The following is a 19,551-nucleotide window of genomic DNA, read 5'->3' on the forward strand; positions in this document are numbered from 1 at the left end:
ACACATGTTGTTGGTAGCATCACACACACAAACACACACTTTTAGGATAAACATATGCCGATTGTTTTATCCTTTTAATATGTTTTATCCTGGTTTTAAATTGCATACAGATGTAGTTGGTTATAGACTGAGATAAGCAAACGATCCATCAAAAAACAAGATAAAAAATAAGTTGTTATTTTGTAAGAGGCACATCACATTTACTTTGATAAAGCCTACAACAAGGAATTTATAAGGAAATGAGTATCGTTCCTCCTTCATCCGAATGGCTTGCTGGGAAACAGATGGGTTTACTTCTCTCAGTGACCGAACTTCGACACATTCAAAATGTCAACTGTGAAATGATGTGTCCGCATAATTATACTGTAAAAAGACGACACACAGTGTAATGAAACAGATTTTTAGTCGTTATGTGGCTTTCGACCCCGCCGACCCGCTCACTCGGTCTGCCACCAAACACAAACCCAACGCACACCGCCACTACAGGTTTGTGGGCGGAGTCAAACAGCTGGATCCTCCAGAGTGTCTCGTGGCGGGGATGCAACGAGTCCGAATGCGCGTGAGAGCGAGCCTCCCCCCTCTTCAATTCAAAGCGAAAAACAGGCTAACGGGATCTCATTCGTTCGGGAAAGACAAGACAGGATTAAATACAAAAAATAAGACTCCTGCGTGTCCCGCGAGTGCGGTGTGGAATAGTGTTGTGCTACCAGAGGTGTTGAGGACAGGTCGGCGTACTCAAAGTTACCAAAAAACATCAAAAAGTTGCTCGCTAACAGACAGGAATAAGGTGAGTAACGTTAGATGTGCTTTTGATGCTAGCGTGGGACGTGAAGGTGAGCAGCTGTTAGCATGTAGCCTACGAAACAATAGTTGTAAATAGAAATGTGAGTAAAACTACGTGATTATATTACTTATTATAAAGGAAAGTCATTTCTTGTGTTAATTAAATAAACCAGTTTGTTAAAAGTTGAAATAACAAAAACTACCAGCTAAGGTCCAGTCAGTCCAATATAACATCTTGTATAACATCTTGACTGAAGAAGAATAGAACATCAACGCTTCACTAAAGTAGTATTGAGTTGATATTGTAGTCTATTGGATCTCTGTACAGCAGGTGCTTATGTTAGTGATGTAACCCCTACAGTACACTCATCTGTGTACATTAAAGTGACGTGAGCATCACACAATCCCTGACCACAACGTGTCAGATCTTAGATTACATTAACTGGCTTGATGATCGATCTCTGATGAGTAGACGAATGATCCTAACTCACTCCTCTCCTTCACCAGCTCAAAGGACACATCGGTCCATCTACTTATCCTCCATCTTCAAGAAGATGAATCAGTCGATGGCGCTGCAGATGTCAGCCACACTCAGTTAAATGTTAGTACTACTCGAGCAGATATTGCTCGGCTGGCCGAAGAGGAAAAAGAAGAAAGTGGCTGCTCCAGGTGTTGGAAGATGTCTCTCTGGATGATACTGCCCGTCAGCCTCCCGGTTCTGACCATCACTGGGATATGGGTTGTGTAAGTGTTTACATTTATTTGGCAGTAAAAAGAAAGTTAAATCCAAGTTTTAAGCTCTAAGTACCTCTTCAAGTGACGTGAGACTGCTGCGTTGGTAGTGGGTGGTTCTCAGTGCAAGTTTCCTTTTACGTCAAGGATGCTGCGTAGCTTATGATGTAAGAGCGTAAGATTTTGTGATGCCAGAGTAATTCTTCCAGCCAATCCAGTAACCGTCTGTCAAAAGTGAAAGAAACATTATTTTCCACAGAAACAAAGAAATCAACCTGATCCCCGGCCGATTTTTTTACATTTTGCATGTACAAACAAAAGCAATTTATAACTCCACGTCGACATAACCATGTGCAATGCTGCAACAATGAAGCAAATCCCCTTTAGGGTACTCCATAAAATCCATTTTTACTGCTTAACAGAACCATAAAAATGGATTTCACACACTTGTTCTGCCTGCAAAGCCATTGACCAATTTGTTTTTGTTTTGAATACAATTAAAATCGAACATCTATATGTTATTATCAGATATCACCGTGCACATAGCAGACAATATAAATATTATGCAAATGTTCTTTCACGTAGAACACACACAGTGATAACCAGGCCACATTCTTACAAATTCTGTCAAAAATCCTTTTGATACCTGAGCCTCTGTTGCACACTGCATATTTACCCAGAATTCCTGGCAGCCATGGCGCTTGCATGTGGATTAACTCTCTCCAGGAAGGATACGGGATTATCACTTTTAAAAGAGAGATGTGCAGGTTCACAGAGTCTCTTGATTATCTGCAGCATGGTATCTGAGCAGCTGTACCGGAGCAGAAAGAGTAACTACCTCCTGGCTATGTTTGGGCTGACAGCTCTCTGCTTTGTTATTACTGCGGGAGGAGGAATGCTAACCCCAAGGGGAGACAGACAGATGGCCCACTTCCAGATTGTTGTAGTCTACCTCTATGCTCAGTACCGTAGGGAGTACGCTGTCTTAATTGGATGCCAAAGCTGAGACTGTGCACACCAATCAGTGCTTGTCAACATGGCCGCTTCACAGTCCGACCAGGAGTTCAGGTGTTCAGGGCTTAGCTGTTAATGTTGCTTCAGACCTACGCTTGTGTTGGAGAATGTGCACGTGAACATTTTGTGCTGGTGTTGCACATTTCTTCCTCGTTTTGACGTTTGTATCTGCGGTAGAAAGTTAAGATGCCGAATGCCGCTGACTCTCTCGGTCCCTTTAAACCCATTTCCTTCCCGTTACCTTGACAAGGGCGCCTTGTTTCTAGACTAGTGGAATGTCAAAGGATGTGACATGTTGCGTAACTCCCTCTCCCACTGTGGGTGAGTGGCTGGGAGTAAGGTAAATATCGGAAGGTGTAAAAGAGAACGACAGCAGAACTTTCCCTCAGCATCTGGTGGCCGTGATGCACAGTGTACCAAAGGTCTGTGTGGAGGCAGAGGAAGGATTGTTTCCACCCAAAAAGTCTCGGCTTTCTTTTGTTGACCTTTTTATGAGTTAAACAACGTGCTTGAAAAATCAGCGTGGCTCCACTATACATGTGAGCAGTTAAGATTCATAGTTTATGCATCACACATTTTCCTGATGTGTTATTTTTGCACAAGTTTTGGGAATTCTCACTGGCCATACCAGATCCTTCTGTTAAGTCCTTGTTCAATCCTAAATACAAAAAAACATATATGGTCTGTTCCACCGTTATATTGCTCTCAGGCATGCAATTACAGTTTACAACCACTGCTGAGCTTTGATAGAGGTCTAATTATGTAAACAAACCTATTATTACTGACTTATATACTCCTCCAAGCACAGAATGCACCAGTTTAGTTGCACACACCGCTAAAAAAGACCTCTTTATTTAGAAATGTCCCGGAGCTGCACTGCTGCTATTTTAGCTTTGGAAGCTGACCAAATATTTAAAAAAAAAAAACAGTCTCAAGAGTTGTAGAAAATTACAACTTTATCTGGCCACGGTTTCTGTTCCTGTATTTAGTCTGATGAAGTCCCGTGGTTATTCTCTACAGTTGCTTTAAGCAACATGTTTTCGTCATGTTGGTGTCGTTGTGTTGGCGCTCTGGCAGCTTTCTACCTGACGGCCATACTCCGCTCACCCCAGTGGGTTTCCTCCCTGCATTATGCACGAGCAGCGCTCTTTACATGTCTGCCATCTGGTTCATAGGACTCTCACGTGGGGATTCACACACCCGAATGCCAACCGATAACCAGTCAACCAAACGTCTGCTGCAGTCGGTCAATACACATGCATTTCACCAGTCACATGTGGCGTTGGGCAAGGAACCAATCTGGATTGACTCCTGACCTCTGCTGGCTCACACGTTTGAAGATGAGCATTTTCGGGGTAGATCCCTCGTAGTGAACAATACAATACATACAGATACAATTTTATCAGACCACAAAATTGAATATTAAACACGAGCTATGACTGATGGCAAGCATCTGTGTATTTAATGGATTAAAACATTGAGCCGACGCGTTCAGTGGATGTTGTCTCACCTATTCCTTTGATGCTGCCTTCAACCAGAGCTGAACGTGCGTCTGAAACTGTGCAGCTTTGCTATGAAACAGTCAACGCATATTTGCAATATTTATTGGATTATTATTATTATTATTGAAAGTGACTTCCTGCCCTGATTTGTTTTCAGTTAGTATGAAGCACGCAGAGATGATATAACTATACACAGCTGTGCTATACTGTATTTTTATCACACTGATGTGAACTCAAATTAGGATGTTCAGCTTTTAATTCTTACCGATTGATCATGAATCCTGTATGCGTGCATTGACACGTGTGTCTGTGCTTGTTAGTGCAGTCTGGATAGCTGTGTGTGTGTTTATTATACGTCTCTGTCCTTTAAAGACCAGTTTGTGAGGAGGATACCATCGGCCCGGGAAAACATTCCTAATTGGTACTTAACCTCCCGCTGAACTACGGCTGCTTTCACGAATCAGGACACACTCTCTGTGTCTGACTTTATCTTTCTCTGTCAGTTAAAAGTATTACTTTGATCAGCCTTTACTCCCTGTGTGAACAACGAGGGGCTAACATGGCTGTAGCTTTTCCCTGCAGAGTTTCTCTTTGCCCCCCCGGAGATGTCCAACCAGAATTAGTGCTAAAACTATCATGCATAATTCTATATGGTTACTGTGGAGCATGTTGAAGCAGTATCTGAAGTACAATAAGGGCCTTGAGCTTTCAGAATACAGTATCTGATCTGTTGATCCTCTGGTCATTGACCTCTCTGTGGATGAAGCTGGTCAGTGACCCGACCAAATGCACCGCAGTAGCAATCCAGTTTGACCGACACAAACCGGTCTTTTCTGTCCTGAGTGTTTAGAGCGAGAAGAAAGACATTCAAATGTCAGGTCACCTGACAAAAAAACAAAACTCCGCGGCAGGTCAGACCGGCAGGATATGAACAGATGACATTTAAGTATAGATGGCCAATTCAAAACCAGCTCCGCACATAGAGAGTTAACTGCATTTTCAATTGTGGTAATTTAAAAGTCAGTTATTATTCTAAATTATTACTCATCAGGTCTCTTTGGATGACACTGTAATCCTAAAATCACATGTGGCTCATCCTACTCTCTCTCTTGCAGGTATGCCATGGCGCTCTACAATCAGCACGTCTGCCCTGTGGATAACTGGTACGTTGCTATTCATCCTGCATTTTGCCGTATGATGCCTCTGTTGATTCCTGCACACTCACAAACTCTTGCACTACAAACAAAACGCTGAACTGCAGCGCATTAGCATAGATCTAAAGTGGGATTTAACATCAATCATTGTTCTTAAATCATGCCCCGTCAATGAGTAACTGACCATTTCTCTGGACCCTTGGTTTGTTTCGGAGAAACTGATGTTAATCTCTAACATCAGAGCTACTATTTATTATCTGACGGTCTCTGACATTTTGACTCAGCGACGCTAAGCACAGAAGAAAGCCTGTTAGTGACCCGACAAAATGGCAGTTTATGTTCCTGTACTTTAATCTAAAGACATTTACATTATATTACTATTTCATTATTTATCCCAGACATTCTGAGAATACATGTGATAATAATAATCAGCAATATGTCTGTTGGTTTGTTTTAGTTTTGAACCAGATTTTGGCAATTGGTGATTTCCCAGCAGGATTGAACATAGAATAAATGTGATTTTGCTCTGTGTGTGTGTGTCTTTTAACATTAACTTAACGTTTGTGTGTGTGTGTGTGTGTGTGTGCGTGTTTGATGTTCCAGGTTATACAACCAGTCATGTGAAGAGGATCTGTTTTTGCAGAGTGGGCCAACCTTGTGCTGCACACTAGACAATGTACCTCTCATCAGGTCAGTGACAGACTCCCACCCTCAGCCCAGCCCTACCTCTCTGTTCTGTCTCTTTGTGTCTGAAGATTAACAACAGGAACACTGCGCCATTGTTTTACTTGACCCTTGTCGGCACATTGTTGATAAAAAGCGAGTGAGCTTGAAGGAGACGGTGTGTGTGTGTGTGTGTGTGTGTGTGTGTGTGTGTGTGTGTGTGTGTGTGTGTGTGTGTGTGTGTGTGTGTGTGTGTGTGTGTGTGTGTGTGTGTGTGTGTGTGTGTGTGTGTGTGTGTGTGTGTGTGTGTGCGCATTCTGAAAATAACTTGGGGCTGAAATATCCTGCCTGCCACCGTGGCAGTTCAGAGGCAAAGCATGGGTCTGCACTTCACCATGTAAACACACACAGGGAGAGAGAGAGAGAGAGAGGGGCGTCGGCTTACATTTGGGAGGAAATCAAGACACTCCCGCTCTTTTGTTGAGCTTTTACTCCCACTGAGCACCGAACATCAAAGGCCAGTTGTATGTTGTTAATCCCGGGGTTCGTAGAAGAAATATTAAGTAGCCCTCAAACTATTTGTGCAACTTCAACAGAAATAGAAATGCACATTCTTCCTCTATATTACTGTATATTCAAACATATAAATACTGATATCTGACTAAATGTACATAACCATCCATCAAAAATATTAAATACATCAAAGAGTTATCTACATTTCCGTCAATGTGCTGAAGAATGTGCGTGTCCGTGACTGCAGTCAGCTGAGGCGGCTTTGGCTTTGTAGGCAGCAGGAGCTCTGGCACAGACGGCTTGTGTCGACTGTCTCCTGCCTTCCTCTCCTACAGACATTTCCCATTCCTAGAAGAGAGTACGCTGTGGGTGAAAAGTCAAAGACTCGATGATGGGATGTAAGGAAACGTGGCTCCTCCCCACTTCCTTACTGTATGAGCAGAAATGATATATTGCACAACGTAGGAGGCGAATTAGTGGTGCTGTTGCTTTGTAGTGAGCGTAGGTTGATTCACAGTATTTCTCTGATTCATGTTTTTGTGTACTCTTTGTTTCAGTAAATGTGGGACTCTTCCTCCAGAGAGCTGCTTCTTCAGCCTCATCTGCAGCACAGGCTCATTCATGGGTAAGACATTAAAAACAGGTTAGAATGATGTGGAAGCCTCAATAAATACAGTGCTGGTTCCTGTATACGGTAGATGTCTAACATTGTGCTGAATGTTCTAGTAAAGACCAATCATAGCGTTGTTTTGTATGTTTTTGTAACACACACTAGCTATGTCACCACCTCACTTATTTTTTTATCTAAGTTAAGAAGTCACACGTTTAGCACTTCAGCTAACTATTGTTTTAATTTTCCTTTAATCTGCTGATTATTCTCTCTATTCATCAATTTGTCTATAAAATTAAAGAAAACGAGCAAATATTGTATAAAAATATATTAATCAACTACCAGAATATTTGTTGATAAATCTTCGGTTTCAGTTCTCTATAATATACAAAATACTGTTGTCAAATAAATGTGTTAAATGAATACATAAGCAAGGCAAGTTTATTTGTGTCGCAGGCAAATCAAAGTGCTTCACATAAAATCATTAAAAGCATCAAAACATAAGGCAAAAGAAAAGGAGATTTAAAAACAATTAAGAACATTGATTGAAACATTAAAAACAGTCATTAAAACACTAAAAAGCAGTGTAAGAAATGAAATAGCATTGATGAATAATGAAGGAAGCGTCACTTTAAATTTTTTTCATAAGATATCAATTATAACAAAGTTCGTTTCTCAAACTACATCTGCAGGAGATATTAGTTTCATTTGTAGCTGGTACTAAATGTGTTTTACTCTCTTGCTTATGTTAAAACTTTAGACTGGAGTTAGTTTTGTTGTCCCGTGAAAAAACCTACAACCGCACCGTCCAAGAGCCAGTGAAAACCTCACATGTGGAGCGAAAGGGGAGGAAAAATGGTTTCATATAGAATTATACACAAATGTTCCGAGCACATGGTGAGTGTGTATTTTCGTAGGCACAAGGAAAACAAGCATTATATAAAAGAAGGGGAATGACTGTGTGTTTTGTGAGTCTACACGTGCTGTTCCCTGCGTTTACTGGTCGGTCTGACTACTCTGATCTAGTTAATGTTTCCCAGCTGCGACTTAGACGTGTGTGTGTGTGTGTGTGTGTGTGTTCAGGGGAGAGGTCTGTTTGCCTCCAGCAGCTATTTAAGGCCTGCAGTCTGATTGGTTGACTCAGGACAGTTGCGTGATACATCTGAGAGGGAGGCACGGAGAAGTCCGTGATGGGACAACGATCCTTGTGGATTTTAAATAAGCTGTTTCCTGTGTGTTGTTGACAAATAACAGCTGTGGTCCTGTGGCAAGAATGGGGCAGCAGCCTTTCTGTGTGTTTGTGTGTATATTTGTGTATATGGAGTCAGACTACTATACTAGTGTACTGTGCTAGTATATCCTGGTAGGGACCAGACTGTTGCAGCTCAGTGTGAAAGTCTGGTATCTGAGCAGCACTGTTAGCCAACCATGACCCCTGAACCGCAGCAGGTCAGACCGTCGACCTCGCGTACATTTAAGTGTTTGTCTAAGAGAGAGAGAGATGTCGGCTAAGCGCTGCACTGTGGTTGTACAGTGAAGCATGCTGAACGGCAGACAAATCAATTCAGGAGAAGTTATGTGGCAACCGAACAATGTGGCTGTCAAACATTGTGACATCTCAGGGGTTACAGCTAAACAAAAGCAACGCAATATTGGAGATTACTTGTCTCCACTGTTGACTCCATTGCTCAACCAGGAGGACGGTTCAGGTGTGACTTGATTTAGGTGTAAATCTGTTGTAACTGTTCGGCTGAATAGATCTTTGACCACCACTGCAGGTGGTTCGAGGGCTTCAATCTTCTTCTTTAACCGTGCATTTGTTGCATCCTTGTCGGTGTCTATTTGTTCTTCACCATCCAAGTAGTCTGAACACGGCGCATGTTTAATACCTGTTAGTTGTTATGGCTCTACAAAAGTGAAGCAGACGTGGGATGTAGCTATACAACGGGCTATTGTAAATAGCCGGTGCTTAGCTTCTTAGCCTATTGATTTATGTCTCACTTTGTGCCTGCTACAGTTGGCTCAGGGATAACATGGACTCAGTGAACTGTATATTGCCTCATAATGGTACTTCTCGTTTCTATCCCAGTTCCCACCTCTCTGCCAGTGTACACACACAAAATGTTTCAAAGACAAAGCTTGTATTCTTACTCGGCATACCTCCCGTGGGAGAGAATGCAGCCGGTGTGTTTGGGTTGAAACATACCCCCTTGTGGGGACAGAAAGGTTTATTTAACTGCGAGGTGTGGTGTGGCTGATGGGACTTTTTTGTGGGAAAATGCACTCGACACCGTTCGCTCACGTCTATGTGTGAAGGCAAAAAGCAAGCCTGTGCTTGCGACAGCAGGGCGGTACATTCGTTACAGTTTGTCCACGTTGTTGCAAGATAGCTTCCATGGAAGAGCCACATTGGTGTGTTTGAACCAGGACTCTGGGCTAAACTTCCAGTCGTCACATGTAACCTTTATGACTCATCAGCATGACATGCATCCTCAAAGAAATATGCCAGAAAGCAGCACACATGTGCCTTTAGAGTGCACAACATCAAAGCTAACCATGAAGGATTTCCTCATAGAGAGCAATGGTTGGAAATGTTCCTCCGTGTCTTTAAGCATACATCATGTCAGTGTAGCATGCTGAATGCCAGCAGGCTCAGTGCTCTTTTGTAATGACGAGAGTCATTTCATTGAAATGGGGAAAATCCACAGCCATCCAGTCTGCAGCAGGGAGCCCGAGATGCCATAATCTAATGAAACGAGTTGACTTTCGGTGTGTTCTCCATTTTAAAGAAAGGAATAGAGGGAAAAAAACGAAAGACAAGATTGTCTCCGAGCCTGGAGACACGGCTGTTTGTTTTTCCATGATTGTAACTGAAATCTCTTTGCCAACATGATTCTAGTGCTGAGGGAACGGAGAGAAACACAAACGAGCGCTTTCACTCACAAGGATCAGAACAGAAGTGATATTGATATTTTTACAACATGACATAATGATATCTAATACATGTCCTGTGTATAGTACACCTGTATGTTTGTATGGCCCCTATTAGATTTAGGGTTGTCATTTTTTAAAATCTTGATTAATTGCAAAATGTACTGGGATCACAATTAATACTATTTTCCAAAAATCCATGATAAAATATAATCTATCAGTACAATGAAAAAGACTGTAATGATTCTTACAGTAAGACTTATTATAGTTAAAGTTGACTAAATACTAATAATACAAGTTATACCCAGTGCCCCTTCTTGGCAGTTAGTAGAAGAAAGTCGTGAACTTTAACATTTTGTACTAACAGCAAACTACTCAAAACACATCTCAACATTTTACATTTAACCATGTGACAGCAGTGTCCTCATTGAGACGCTGGCTCGGAGCCAGACGGGCCGCAGCGTATCCAAACCCTGACTAGTGGAGACAAAGCCTGGCATTGTTAAGTTCGGCACTGACGTTTTTCTTTCCTCTCCGTGGCCACGGTCTCTATTTATATTCTCTTTTGGCAGCACAGACGGTCTTAAAGCCCGTCTCTTGCACAGAGGGTGACAGATTTAAGACAACAGTTTAGTCTGTGAGAATGTATCGCCTTCGGGTCGAGACACGGGGGGGGCTCCTCGTCCCCTCTAATTCTCTCAGTCTCCTCTCTTCCACCAGCCCCCTGTGCTCCGCTTTCACCGAGCCCAGTCGGCCCTCGCCGAGCACCAGCCGCGAGGAGCTAACAAAGAGAAACCAAGCGGGGGTCAGCTCGGTGGTGCACCAACAATACTCCCAGTCACAGCCCATTAGCACATCAGCAGTCATCTGTCCCATGCACTGTACTTCGTTTCCCTCGGCCTTTTTTAAGACTTAGACCAACCCCCCCACCCACCCAATTAGCGTTCTCACTTTCCCGCCATTTCCTGCTTCTCATGTTCCCACTTTGTTAGGCAGAGAAATTCAACGTTGTGGGATTTTTTTTCAATCACCTTCCAAGGAAGTCTTGTGTGTTTTTTGGCAAAGTGAGGTGTTTGAGTGTTTGAGTTAAATTGAAGCCAGGCCATGTGAAATAATAACATACAGTACCAACAGTGTGCCGGGTACTTTTCCAGAATAAGCGTTATTCTACTGTCACTGTGTTCCTGCTGAATAGTCCTAATAACAGCCTCATCTTCTCTGTCTCCGTGTCTTTATGTCTCTCTCCTGTGCTGTAGTTGCGGCGATTGTGCTGCTCCGCTACGCCCGCGTCATTGAGAAGCACCAGAACTGTGTTCTCAACACGGCGAGTCTCTCCACAGGCTGGATCTGTGCCGCCGGACTCATCATGGTGGGCAACTTTCAGGTACGCTGATCCAGTTTACTTTCATCAAACGGATACAATTCAACCACAACTTTTGCAGTAAATGATAGAAAAGTTCTCCGGTTCCAGATTTGTTGCCTTCTGTGATCTTACAAGACAAGACATACAATGACACCAACTTGTGTTCAAGAATGTTATTATTTAAACCATGTCATTGAGACGTCTCAGTGTTTCTCTCTATCACACTTTATATCTCAGTCTGCTCTGCATTCACAGACACAATCCTGCTCCTTCTGGTAGTTAAAGTGACCGAACCTGATCTAAAGTCCTTCCCTGTAGATATTTGTTCTTTGGAAAAACAATTTCTTCAAGTTTTAAATATTTGGATCCCTGGCTACATGCCCAGTGTGTGTTTATGTGTGAAATGTCTTCGGGGAGTTTCTGGAGGAGGAGGGATTGTTTGTGGTGAAAGGCTGGATACGTCTATTAAATGTTACCGTTCTGGTTCCGTCCTTCAACTTTTAAAAGATTGTTAAACAGTCGACAGGAAATGATGAGAGAGAGAGAGACGAGGAGGGATTTGATACCACACCTATTTGATAGGTGTGGTACAAATGAGAAGCACACTTGGCTAAATGTTTTCTGCGTGTGATGAGGAAGATGAAGAAGAACTGTCTTTACAGGAGTGTGTGGGAAAAGGTGTGCATGGCAGGTTTGTGTGTCGTCTTCACCTTCTTCCCGCTTCTCTTTCGGGGCATCTGTTCTGCAGCACTGGGAGGAATTATACGGGAAGAGCCAGGGGGAAGTGAGTCATCAAGTCTGGCCATGCATGGAGAGGACGGGGCAGACGGGGCGTGTCTAGCAGAGGCCCCCGTCTTTAACCAATCGCAGAAGTGAACGTAGACGACATTGCATCTCTTATAGTCTGGGACATTCCAGTGGTGATGGAAATAGAGACGTCATTGTTAAAACGGTTCAAACCACACGATGGAATATTATGCCGGCAAAATGAAGCAAAGCCCCAAAACAAAGGAACAAAACATCCACAAACAATTTGGATTCAGAGGAGAGAACAGCAGCCAAAAGCTGCTGAACACCCGACGGCTCAAAGAGGGAGAAAGCACCAGAAACACAACACACTGGCTTCAGTTTGTAGCTGTGTGTTAAGTCAGGCTTTGGCAGCGCAGCTGTGGTGTGGCCACTGGCGCTTTTCCTGTCAGGTGGTCTGATGGTTTGGGCCAAGAAGCACATAAATAGATGATGGAAAAGCACATCACTGCCCCACTGAGGTCTAGGAGAGGGACATGGGTAGCTCTCAGGCTGCCTTCAGGAGGAGGAGGAGAGAAAGAAAGAGGACCGTAAGAGTTGGCCGGACTTTGCTAACCCTGCATGCTCCCTTACAGATGATGCCCGCTGTCAGCATGGCCTTTCCTGAGGCCATGTGCAACACACTGGCGATTGCATCACTCTGAATCCAATAGCTGTGTATAAGTTTCAGATTTTGTTTAGTTTTGCTGTTTTCCTTGCTTGCTCTCTCCCTTCTGCTTTCTCTCTCTCATTATCTCTCTTAACCTTTCTTCTTTCTTTCTGTTTACTTTTCTGTTGGGTGGCGGATGAATGGTATGCATGATAAAGATGAAGCCACAGCCCAGTTAGCTTAGATTAGACTGAAAGCAGGGGCAAACGGCCAGCCTGGCTCCGTCCGAATCTTCCTCCCATCATCTCTAAAACTCATTAATTACAACATTATATTGTTTGTTCAATCCGTACAAAGTGTAAAAACAACTGTGGTTGTGTTTTTTAAATGTATGATTAGCGTATGTGACACGGCTGCAGATGAATTGTTGTATAATAGAAGAGATGAAAGTATGAAAAGGTTATTAAATTGATTTATTCTGCATGACAACAGGCCAAGGCTCTTCAGATAAAAACCAAAAGCTCCAAAACCATTTTGTGGAAATTCTTTCCCTTCTTTGCATAACATTGCATATTTTTAAATAATATAAAAGATTGGACAAATTGAGTCCCATGTAGTGTTTCTTTTTTTTTTTCTTTAAGTATTCATGGGTAAAAGTTGAAAGCATGAGTAACATGTGCCTGATGATGGCTTAGGTGATTATTAATGTTTTTTAAAAACAGATTTTGGAAGGAGTTTGGTGCAGCAGGTGTGTTGTAAACGGTTGGAAGCGTTTAGCGTGTCTTGCAATGTCATTTGTTTCAGTTTCCAGAAAGCGAAAGCTGGCAGAAAACTTGTCGGTTGGCTTGTTACCACATCCTCACACCCATCACTGCTCTGTCCACTGAACTTCCTTTATCATCGTGATACACCATCATTCACAATGCAGCACACCGTTTTAAACAGATTTTAGATGGTTGATCAATGAAGCATAGACACACATTACTCCCCTCATGAGGTTATGTCTCAGGGTGACGGTGAATGAGAACTGTTGTGGCAGATTGAAGGAGCACACTATGGTGACTTTTAGCTGCATTACATTTCAGCAGTGACAGAGGCAGATGTGTATTGTTCCGATGAACGAGTGCAGCCATAATGAGATCTTCCCCCGTATGGCTCTCCTGTTTCTCCACTGTTTCTCTCTGCTTCTGCTGCCACATTTCAGTCCACCTCACTGCTTTCACCGCCCATCACTTCTTCCATTATCCTTACCTTTGTCTCCAACCGACAACTGTACAAAGTGTGAAAACGTACTTAAAGTAGAGCAGCAAAGGCTTACTGAACACATCAATAAGCCACCAGGTAATGACTGCAGGTAGTGAGAGAATCTAGGACACCAGGCAGCACACACAGCACACACCGCTGCGGAGAGTATTGATTAGTTTCATCACTGATTAATCTGCCGGTCTTCAGTCTATAAAATATCTAAAAAATGGTTAAAAAAAAAATGCCCCTCACAATTTCTTGTGACATCTTCAGATTGCTTGTTTTATCCGAACATCATCATTCAAAACACTCTGAGGTATTTACTTACCTCTCACATGGGACGATGGAGAAGCTGGAGGTTTAAAACGTCAGTTAGAATGAGGAGGTACCAGGAGAACAAAGCATATGGTTGTTGTTTGTGCGAGTTTGTGTGTTTTTCCATTACTGGGTATAGTGAGAAACAGATTGGCAGTACTACAACACTCAGACCCCCACAGTGGAAGGTACCAGACCAAAATAGAATTCCCACTGAACACTTTTTGATCAGAAACATGGAAAAACGTGTAAAGGCCGTGCTCTGATTCATCTCCCGTCTTCACTCCCAGCTCTGGAGATGTCACAGACGGATCGAAGAAAATCCTCTTTTTTTTTTTTTTTTTTTTTGGGCTGTGTGTGCTTTTCCATATTGAATTGTCTGGAAATCTGCCACTGTCACTGCTAGGATTAGCCTACTGCCCAAGAATGTTCAGTATGTACTAGCCAGTTCAACGGACAAATGGCTTAAAAGCCCAAACTGAATAACTTCCAGGCTATTGCTCTAATGATCCCCAAGAGTTACGTGAAGCAGAGGAACACACGGCTTTAACCATTCGGCATCAGCCAAGGAACGCAGTTCTGTGTCATCTACCGACATTAGACTGGTCCTTGGAGATGTGTTTCTAGCTTTGGTTAATGCTCCATTGAGTCTCTTATCTGTTCTGATCAGTACGTGTGTGTGTGTGTGTGTGTGTGTGTGTGTGTGTGTGTGTGTGTGTGTGTGGATCCTGCAGTGGGAGCTCTAGTCACATGCTCCTGAGCAGCTCTTTTGTGTATTGTTTCTTATCGTTCTTGTGCCCAGCAGGGATAAGAAGGCGTTCTGTGGTGCTGCTGTCGTTTACTTCCCATCATCCTCTCATTTCCACGTATTGTTCTCGGCTCTTTTATTAAAAGAAGTTTTTGGAGGCTTCGAACAAAGTGTTACACAACAATGAATAGTCAGAGCCGACAGCTTGACGCAGCTGATCGTTCCCACGTGGTGTTTTCAGCTAAACTGCAGACTTTTGTGTATTCTCTTTGTCTCACCCATTTTTCTCCCCCACCCTCTCCTCCTGTCTCCTTTCTCTACACGACAGGTGGATAATGCCAAAGTTCTCCACTATGTCGGAGCAGGCATCGCCTTCCCCACCAGCATGCTGTTTGTGTGCCTGCAGTCGGCACTGACTTACCGACTCGCCAAGACCCAGGGGGAGTACAACGTGGCCCACCTCCGGCTCTGCATGACCCTGTTGGCCTTCGTAGCCTTGGTCCTCAGTATCCTCTCTAGCCACTAACAGATGGCAGCCTTCGAGGCTGTCGAGTGCTTCAGAATAGAGCGTAGCGCTGCCAGCGTGAATACGGACGGAGACGTCTCCTTCACATTATGTTACAACTACAAGTTTCCCTCCAGTATTCAATGTCAAATCCTGTCTTTCATGTTATGGGCCATATGTTACAGATATACATTCAAAGATTTACAGTGGACACGATAGAGGACATGTTACAGTCAATGCTGTATATAAGGGATATATGAAGCTACTGCCAGTTAGCTTAGCTTAGCATTAGGCTGTCTACACAGCGGCTTCATGGTGAGCACACCCTGCTTTGCTGTTCTCCTTAACCGTGTTTTCAGGCGGTGTGTTCTTCTGTCAGGAGAGCTTCGTCCTTCAACACGCGTCGGCCATCTTCGAATGGGTGTTCTGCGTCTTCATCATGCTGTTCTATGGGACATTTGCCTTTGAGTTTGCCGGCATGTCGTCGGATACCATGGTGGTGTTGTCTAGAGGGACCCTAGGACCTGCTGGGAAAGAACACAAGGTGGACCCACTGGGATCACTGGGAGGGCCCATTTTACATCCGCACCAACCCGAAAACATGTCCATACTCTAGACTGCTGGCTCGTCTTGGCTTCTTTAGTCGTTGTCGAAAGAGTTTCTCATTTCCAGCCACATTCGTCTGAAGCTTTGAAAGGAACCGGGCCAGTGGAAGCTCATGGCAGAGTGGATTCTACTACTTCAACCCTCGGGGTGTAGACCTGCTGCCACAGTGGAGACTTTGGTTTGTATTACGCTCCCATCAGAGCTCAGTGGCTCTAAAGAACTTTGTTTATATTTTGCACTTTGCACACGTGGGAAACCAAATTTTCTCCCAACTCCCAAGTCCTGTGACCAGCAGAGGAGTACTTTGTCAATCAGATCCAGTAAATGTACGACTCCCCCCCCCTCCCCCTCCCCTGAGATCCTGTAACTGGTCTCAATAAGTGGCCTTGGAGCTTTTCCCCTCGAGGTGACAGCCATGACTCCTTCAACGTATGTAAAGAAGTCAAGGCTGCTGGACGGCCACGCCTACAGTATTAACACAGAGAAAAGCAGAGAGAGAGAGACAGACAGACATACAGAGAAAATGTATGAATGCAAATATCAAGAAAAGGTGTCAATAGAAGAGTTTATAAATGTTTTAGTCAATCCTGGAGATAGAACAGGGCAGCGCTCTGCATTTTGCAATCATTCAAAACCTGCATTAAGCAATATTTTTAACATTAACAAGTCAAGTCAAAGAATTCTTCATAGTACTGAACCCCTGAGAATTATCAAAAGCGGAATTTACGCTACTTTCTAGCCAAAGTTAAGAGTGGATTATAAAGATAGAAGACAATTTGGTGATCTGGAGACACGGATATCACTTTCTCAGGAGCTGGTTAACCGAGGCTGAAAGGAAAGTGATAGTGGACTCATATTTGTTTTTACTATATTTTTCAGGTGGCCATGAGGATAATAATGTTGCTCTCTGTCCGCTGGATGTGCAAGTAGGCACAGACGTTAGCCATAACAATTTATGTCACTTTGGTTTTTGGTCAAAAATTGCTTAATGCAGCTTTTAAGAATAAGCACCATCAACAAGCTTTTTTTTTGGATCAGCAACTCTTTTAAGTATCCATGGGACTCACACCTAGCACACATGGTCTTTGTGTTGCTTCTGGTAATTATTTGAACTGCATACAGAACAAACCATAGACCTGGTGCCTTAGTAAGTGTAACCTTTATGACACGGTGTTTTTCCCCCCTGCTGTTAGGATAAATACACTAGATCAACCTTACACCTCAACATGATTCAACTTCCTCTCTGTGGAGTTCTACCAAAGAATATGAAAGAGAGAGGATACAGTGTCCAGAGGCCAAATGCGTAGCAGCTAATTCAAGCCAGAGCACTGTGGTTTATTGAGTTTAGTGAGGAGGCGTCACATGTTTCCAGGTCCTGCGGACGTAGGGCTGCATCTCATTACTCCCCAACACGGAGGAGCACAACATGCTGTCATTGCTTTGCCTTCGTACTCTTTCTTTGAAACACTCCATAGTTAAGAGGTTTTTTTTCAGCATGTCTAACTGATGTAGCGGGACAAAGGGAAAAGGAAGGATTTGTTATGTAAGACGTAACTGAGTTGCACTGTCCTGCCGACGCGTTGCTGTACAGCAGGATTCACACCAAATATCAGTTCGCCTGTGACATCGGTGCTAAAAGACACGAGGCCTTTCCCTGTCACGGTCCCTGAGTTCAGCTTTGATTGTGATATTAATGAATGAAAGCAATACGATGGAGACGTAGTACTCTACTACTAGTAGTACTGCGAGTGGAGGAGCAGGGACAGAAGGTTGCATGTACACCTGTGAGTGCCAGGAATACTAAAGTGGATATTTGTTGTTTACATTGAAAAATGCTCCCCGCTAATAGATACACGTGACTTGATATGTTGACGTCTGTCAGTGTAGTCTATTTTGTTTTGGCCTCATTGTCTCTTCTCTGTGCTTTTCCTCTAACGTTCTGCGCTGTGTTGTGCCAGAATATCTGTTTATATATTTTTGGAGATGTTCAACATCTCAGTGTAACATTAACACACTCTGAGCTCTCCGGGGGGGGGGGGGGGGAGAAAACGGAGCAAGCAGAGGGTTTACAACAGTAATAGTCTCGTTAGTATGCTTTTATACAGTGAAGATATCAGTCCCTCACACCGCAACCGGCCACATGTGGGGCAGAGTTTTACAATGTGTTACAGAAGACTGAAGTGGAACAGCTCGTGCACTCACTGCTCTGTGGAATGAGCTGGACGGTGGAACCGGCACCAGACACGGCTCTGATCCACTGCTTCTCCCTACTGGTCAAACTGCTTATTGCATTTGAGCTGTAACGTTGTTGTCCAGCTCACAGGAGGACTGCTTTTCTAAATTGAAACTTTTTTTGTACGCCGAATATTCAGTCACCTCCAGGTTTAGGCCAAAGGTCGAGCAAAGTCCTGACGACCACTCGACCTCCTGCCTCTCCTTCTGGATTTAGTTCAGCTGTGATCTTCAGAGTTTGCTCCCTCGGATCCCTTTTTAAGTGGAACTTGGCCTTGTGACCTTACAGTACTTTTGCAATAATGCATTCGTCTAACAAATCGCAGTAAATATCTGATGCATTTGAAGTGTTAAGCTAAATGATGGTGCTGCTCATGCTGCTCTAGCGAGAAACATTTTGTCATTACACATTTACTAAGCGATTGTGATCTTCCTGAATGGTTTCTGCATGTAAGGAAGCGATGCATAATGAACGGGGGCATTTCCAGTTCAACGTTACAAAAATGTCTTTTGAAACATTTTCTCATCGTCTGATTCGCATTTTGCAATGTCCGTTATGCGTCCCTCATCATTTCATATCAACTTCTCTACTTTCTGTTCCTTTTTTCCCCCCCCCACATTTACTGAACTGTCTGACCTTTGCACTCAGGAAAATGTTACGACACCAGCTGCATTGTTTGATTCAAAGCAGAAGGAAAGCTTTGCTTGCGTCTGCCTTCTGTTGTCTTTGTTTCAATGGCATTTGTTTTGTTACATTAATGTTTTTACTTAATATAGGTGGTTAGCCATGGTATAATAGATTATTTTTGTTCATCCAGACTCTATAAAGCTTAAAAATAAAAAAACATTCCTGTATAGTTAGCTTGTCAGAATGCTTATGCTGCTCACACCAACATGGTTCAATATCTGCAAGAATCTCACTCATGCAATCAGTAAATGATTGGTGAAGGCGTTCTGACAAACTAGCAGCTGTTACTCAACACTTCTCTGTTGAAATGCTCACTATGTGCCTTATATATTATTTTGATAATGAAAACCAAAGAGGTTTGGGTTGTAAATTCTATTTTGATGAAAAGTCATATGATTATGTGCGTATATATATATAAATGCCTTAATGTTCAATAAAAAGAAACTGTTCAATAAAAGCTGTTAAAACAATCATTTGCTCCATGTAATGCAATTTTTGTCTTCACCACATAACTCTAATCTTGCATGTTGTGGATTGAGCCAGACAACAGT

General features: G+C 43.1%; 1 protein-coding gene across 1 annotated transcript; it reads left to right on the forward strand.

The window, feature by feature from the left end:
• The first annotated feature begins 539 nt into the window (after positions 1-539).
• Positions 540-19,471, forward strand: LOC142932950 (transmembrane protein 150A). The gene is made up of 8 exons (XM_076077066.1): positions 540-787; positions 1,291-1,527; positions 5,147-5,194; positions 5,789-5,875; positions 6,919-6,986; positions 11,159-11,286; positions 15,298-15,475; positions 15,834-19,471. The coding sequence occupies exons 2-8, from the start codon at positions 1,463-1,465 to the stop codon at positions 16,088-16,090; spliced, it is 831 nt and encodes a 276-aa protein (XP_075933181.1). The 5' UTR covers positions 540-787; positions 1,291-1,462; the 3' UTR covers positions 16,091-19,471.
• The last annotated feature ends 80 nt before the right edge of the window (positions 19,472-19,551 follow it).

This window comes from Anarhichas minor, unplaced genomic scaffold (genome assembly GCF_050575085.1).
Source record: "Anarhichas minor isolate MPS153535 unplaced genomic scaffold, ASM5057508v1 ptg000058l, whole genome shotgun sequence".
Classification (NCBI taxonomy): Eukaryota; Metazoa; Chordata; class Actinopteri; order Perciformes; family Anarhichadidae; genus Anarhichas; species Anarhichas minor.

What these genes read in the sequence shown, in the direction of transcription:
- LOC142932950 (XM_076077066.1), top strand. Translation starts at nt 1,463, where the DNA reads ATGTCTCTCTGGATGATACTGCCCGTCAGCCTCCCGGTTCTGACCATC. An exon ending in CAGCACAGGCTCATTCATGG is followed by an intron (nt 6,987 to 11,158) that starts GTAAGACATTAA and finishes CCTGTGCTGTAG; the next exon opens with TTGCGGCGATTGTGCTGCTC. An exon ending in CTTCGTAGCCTTGGTCCTCA is followed by an intron (nt 15,476 to 15,833) that starts GTATCCTCTCTA and finishes CCGTGTTTTCAG; the next exon opens with GCGGTGTGTTCTTCTGTCAG.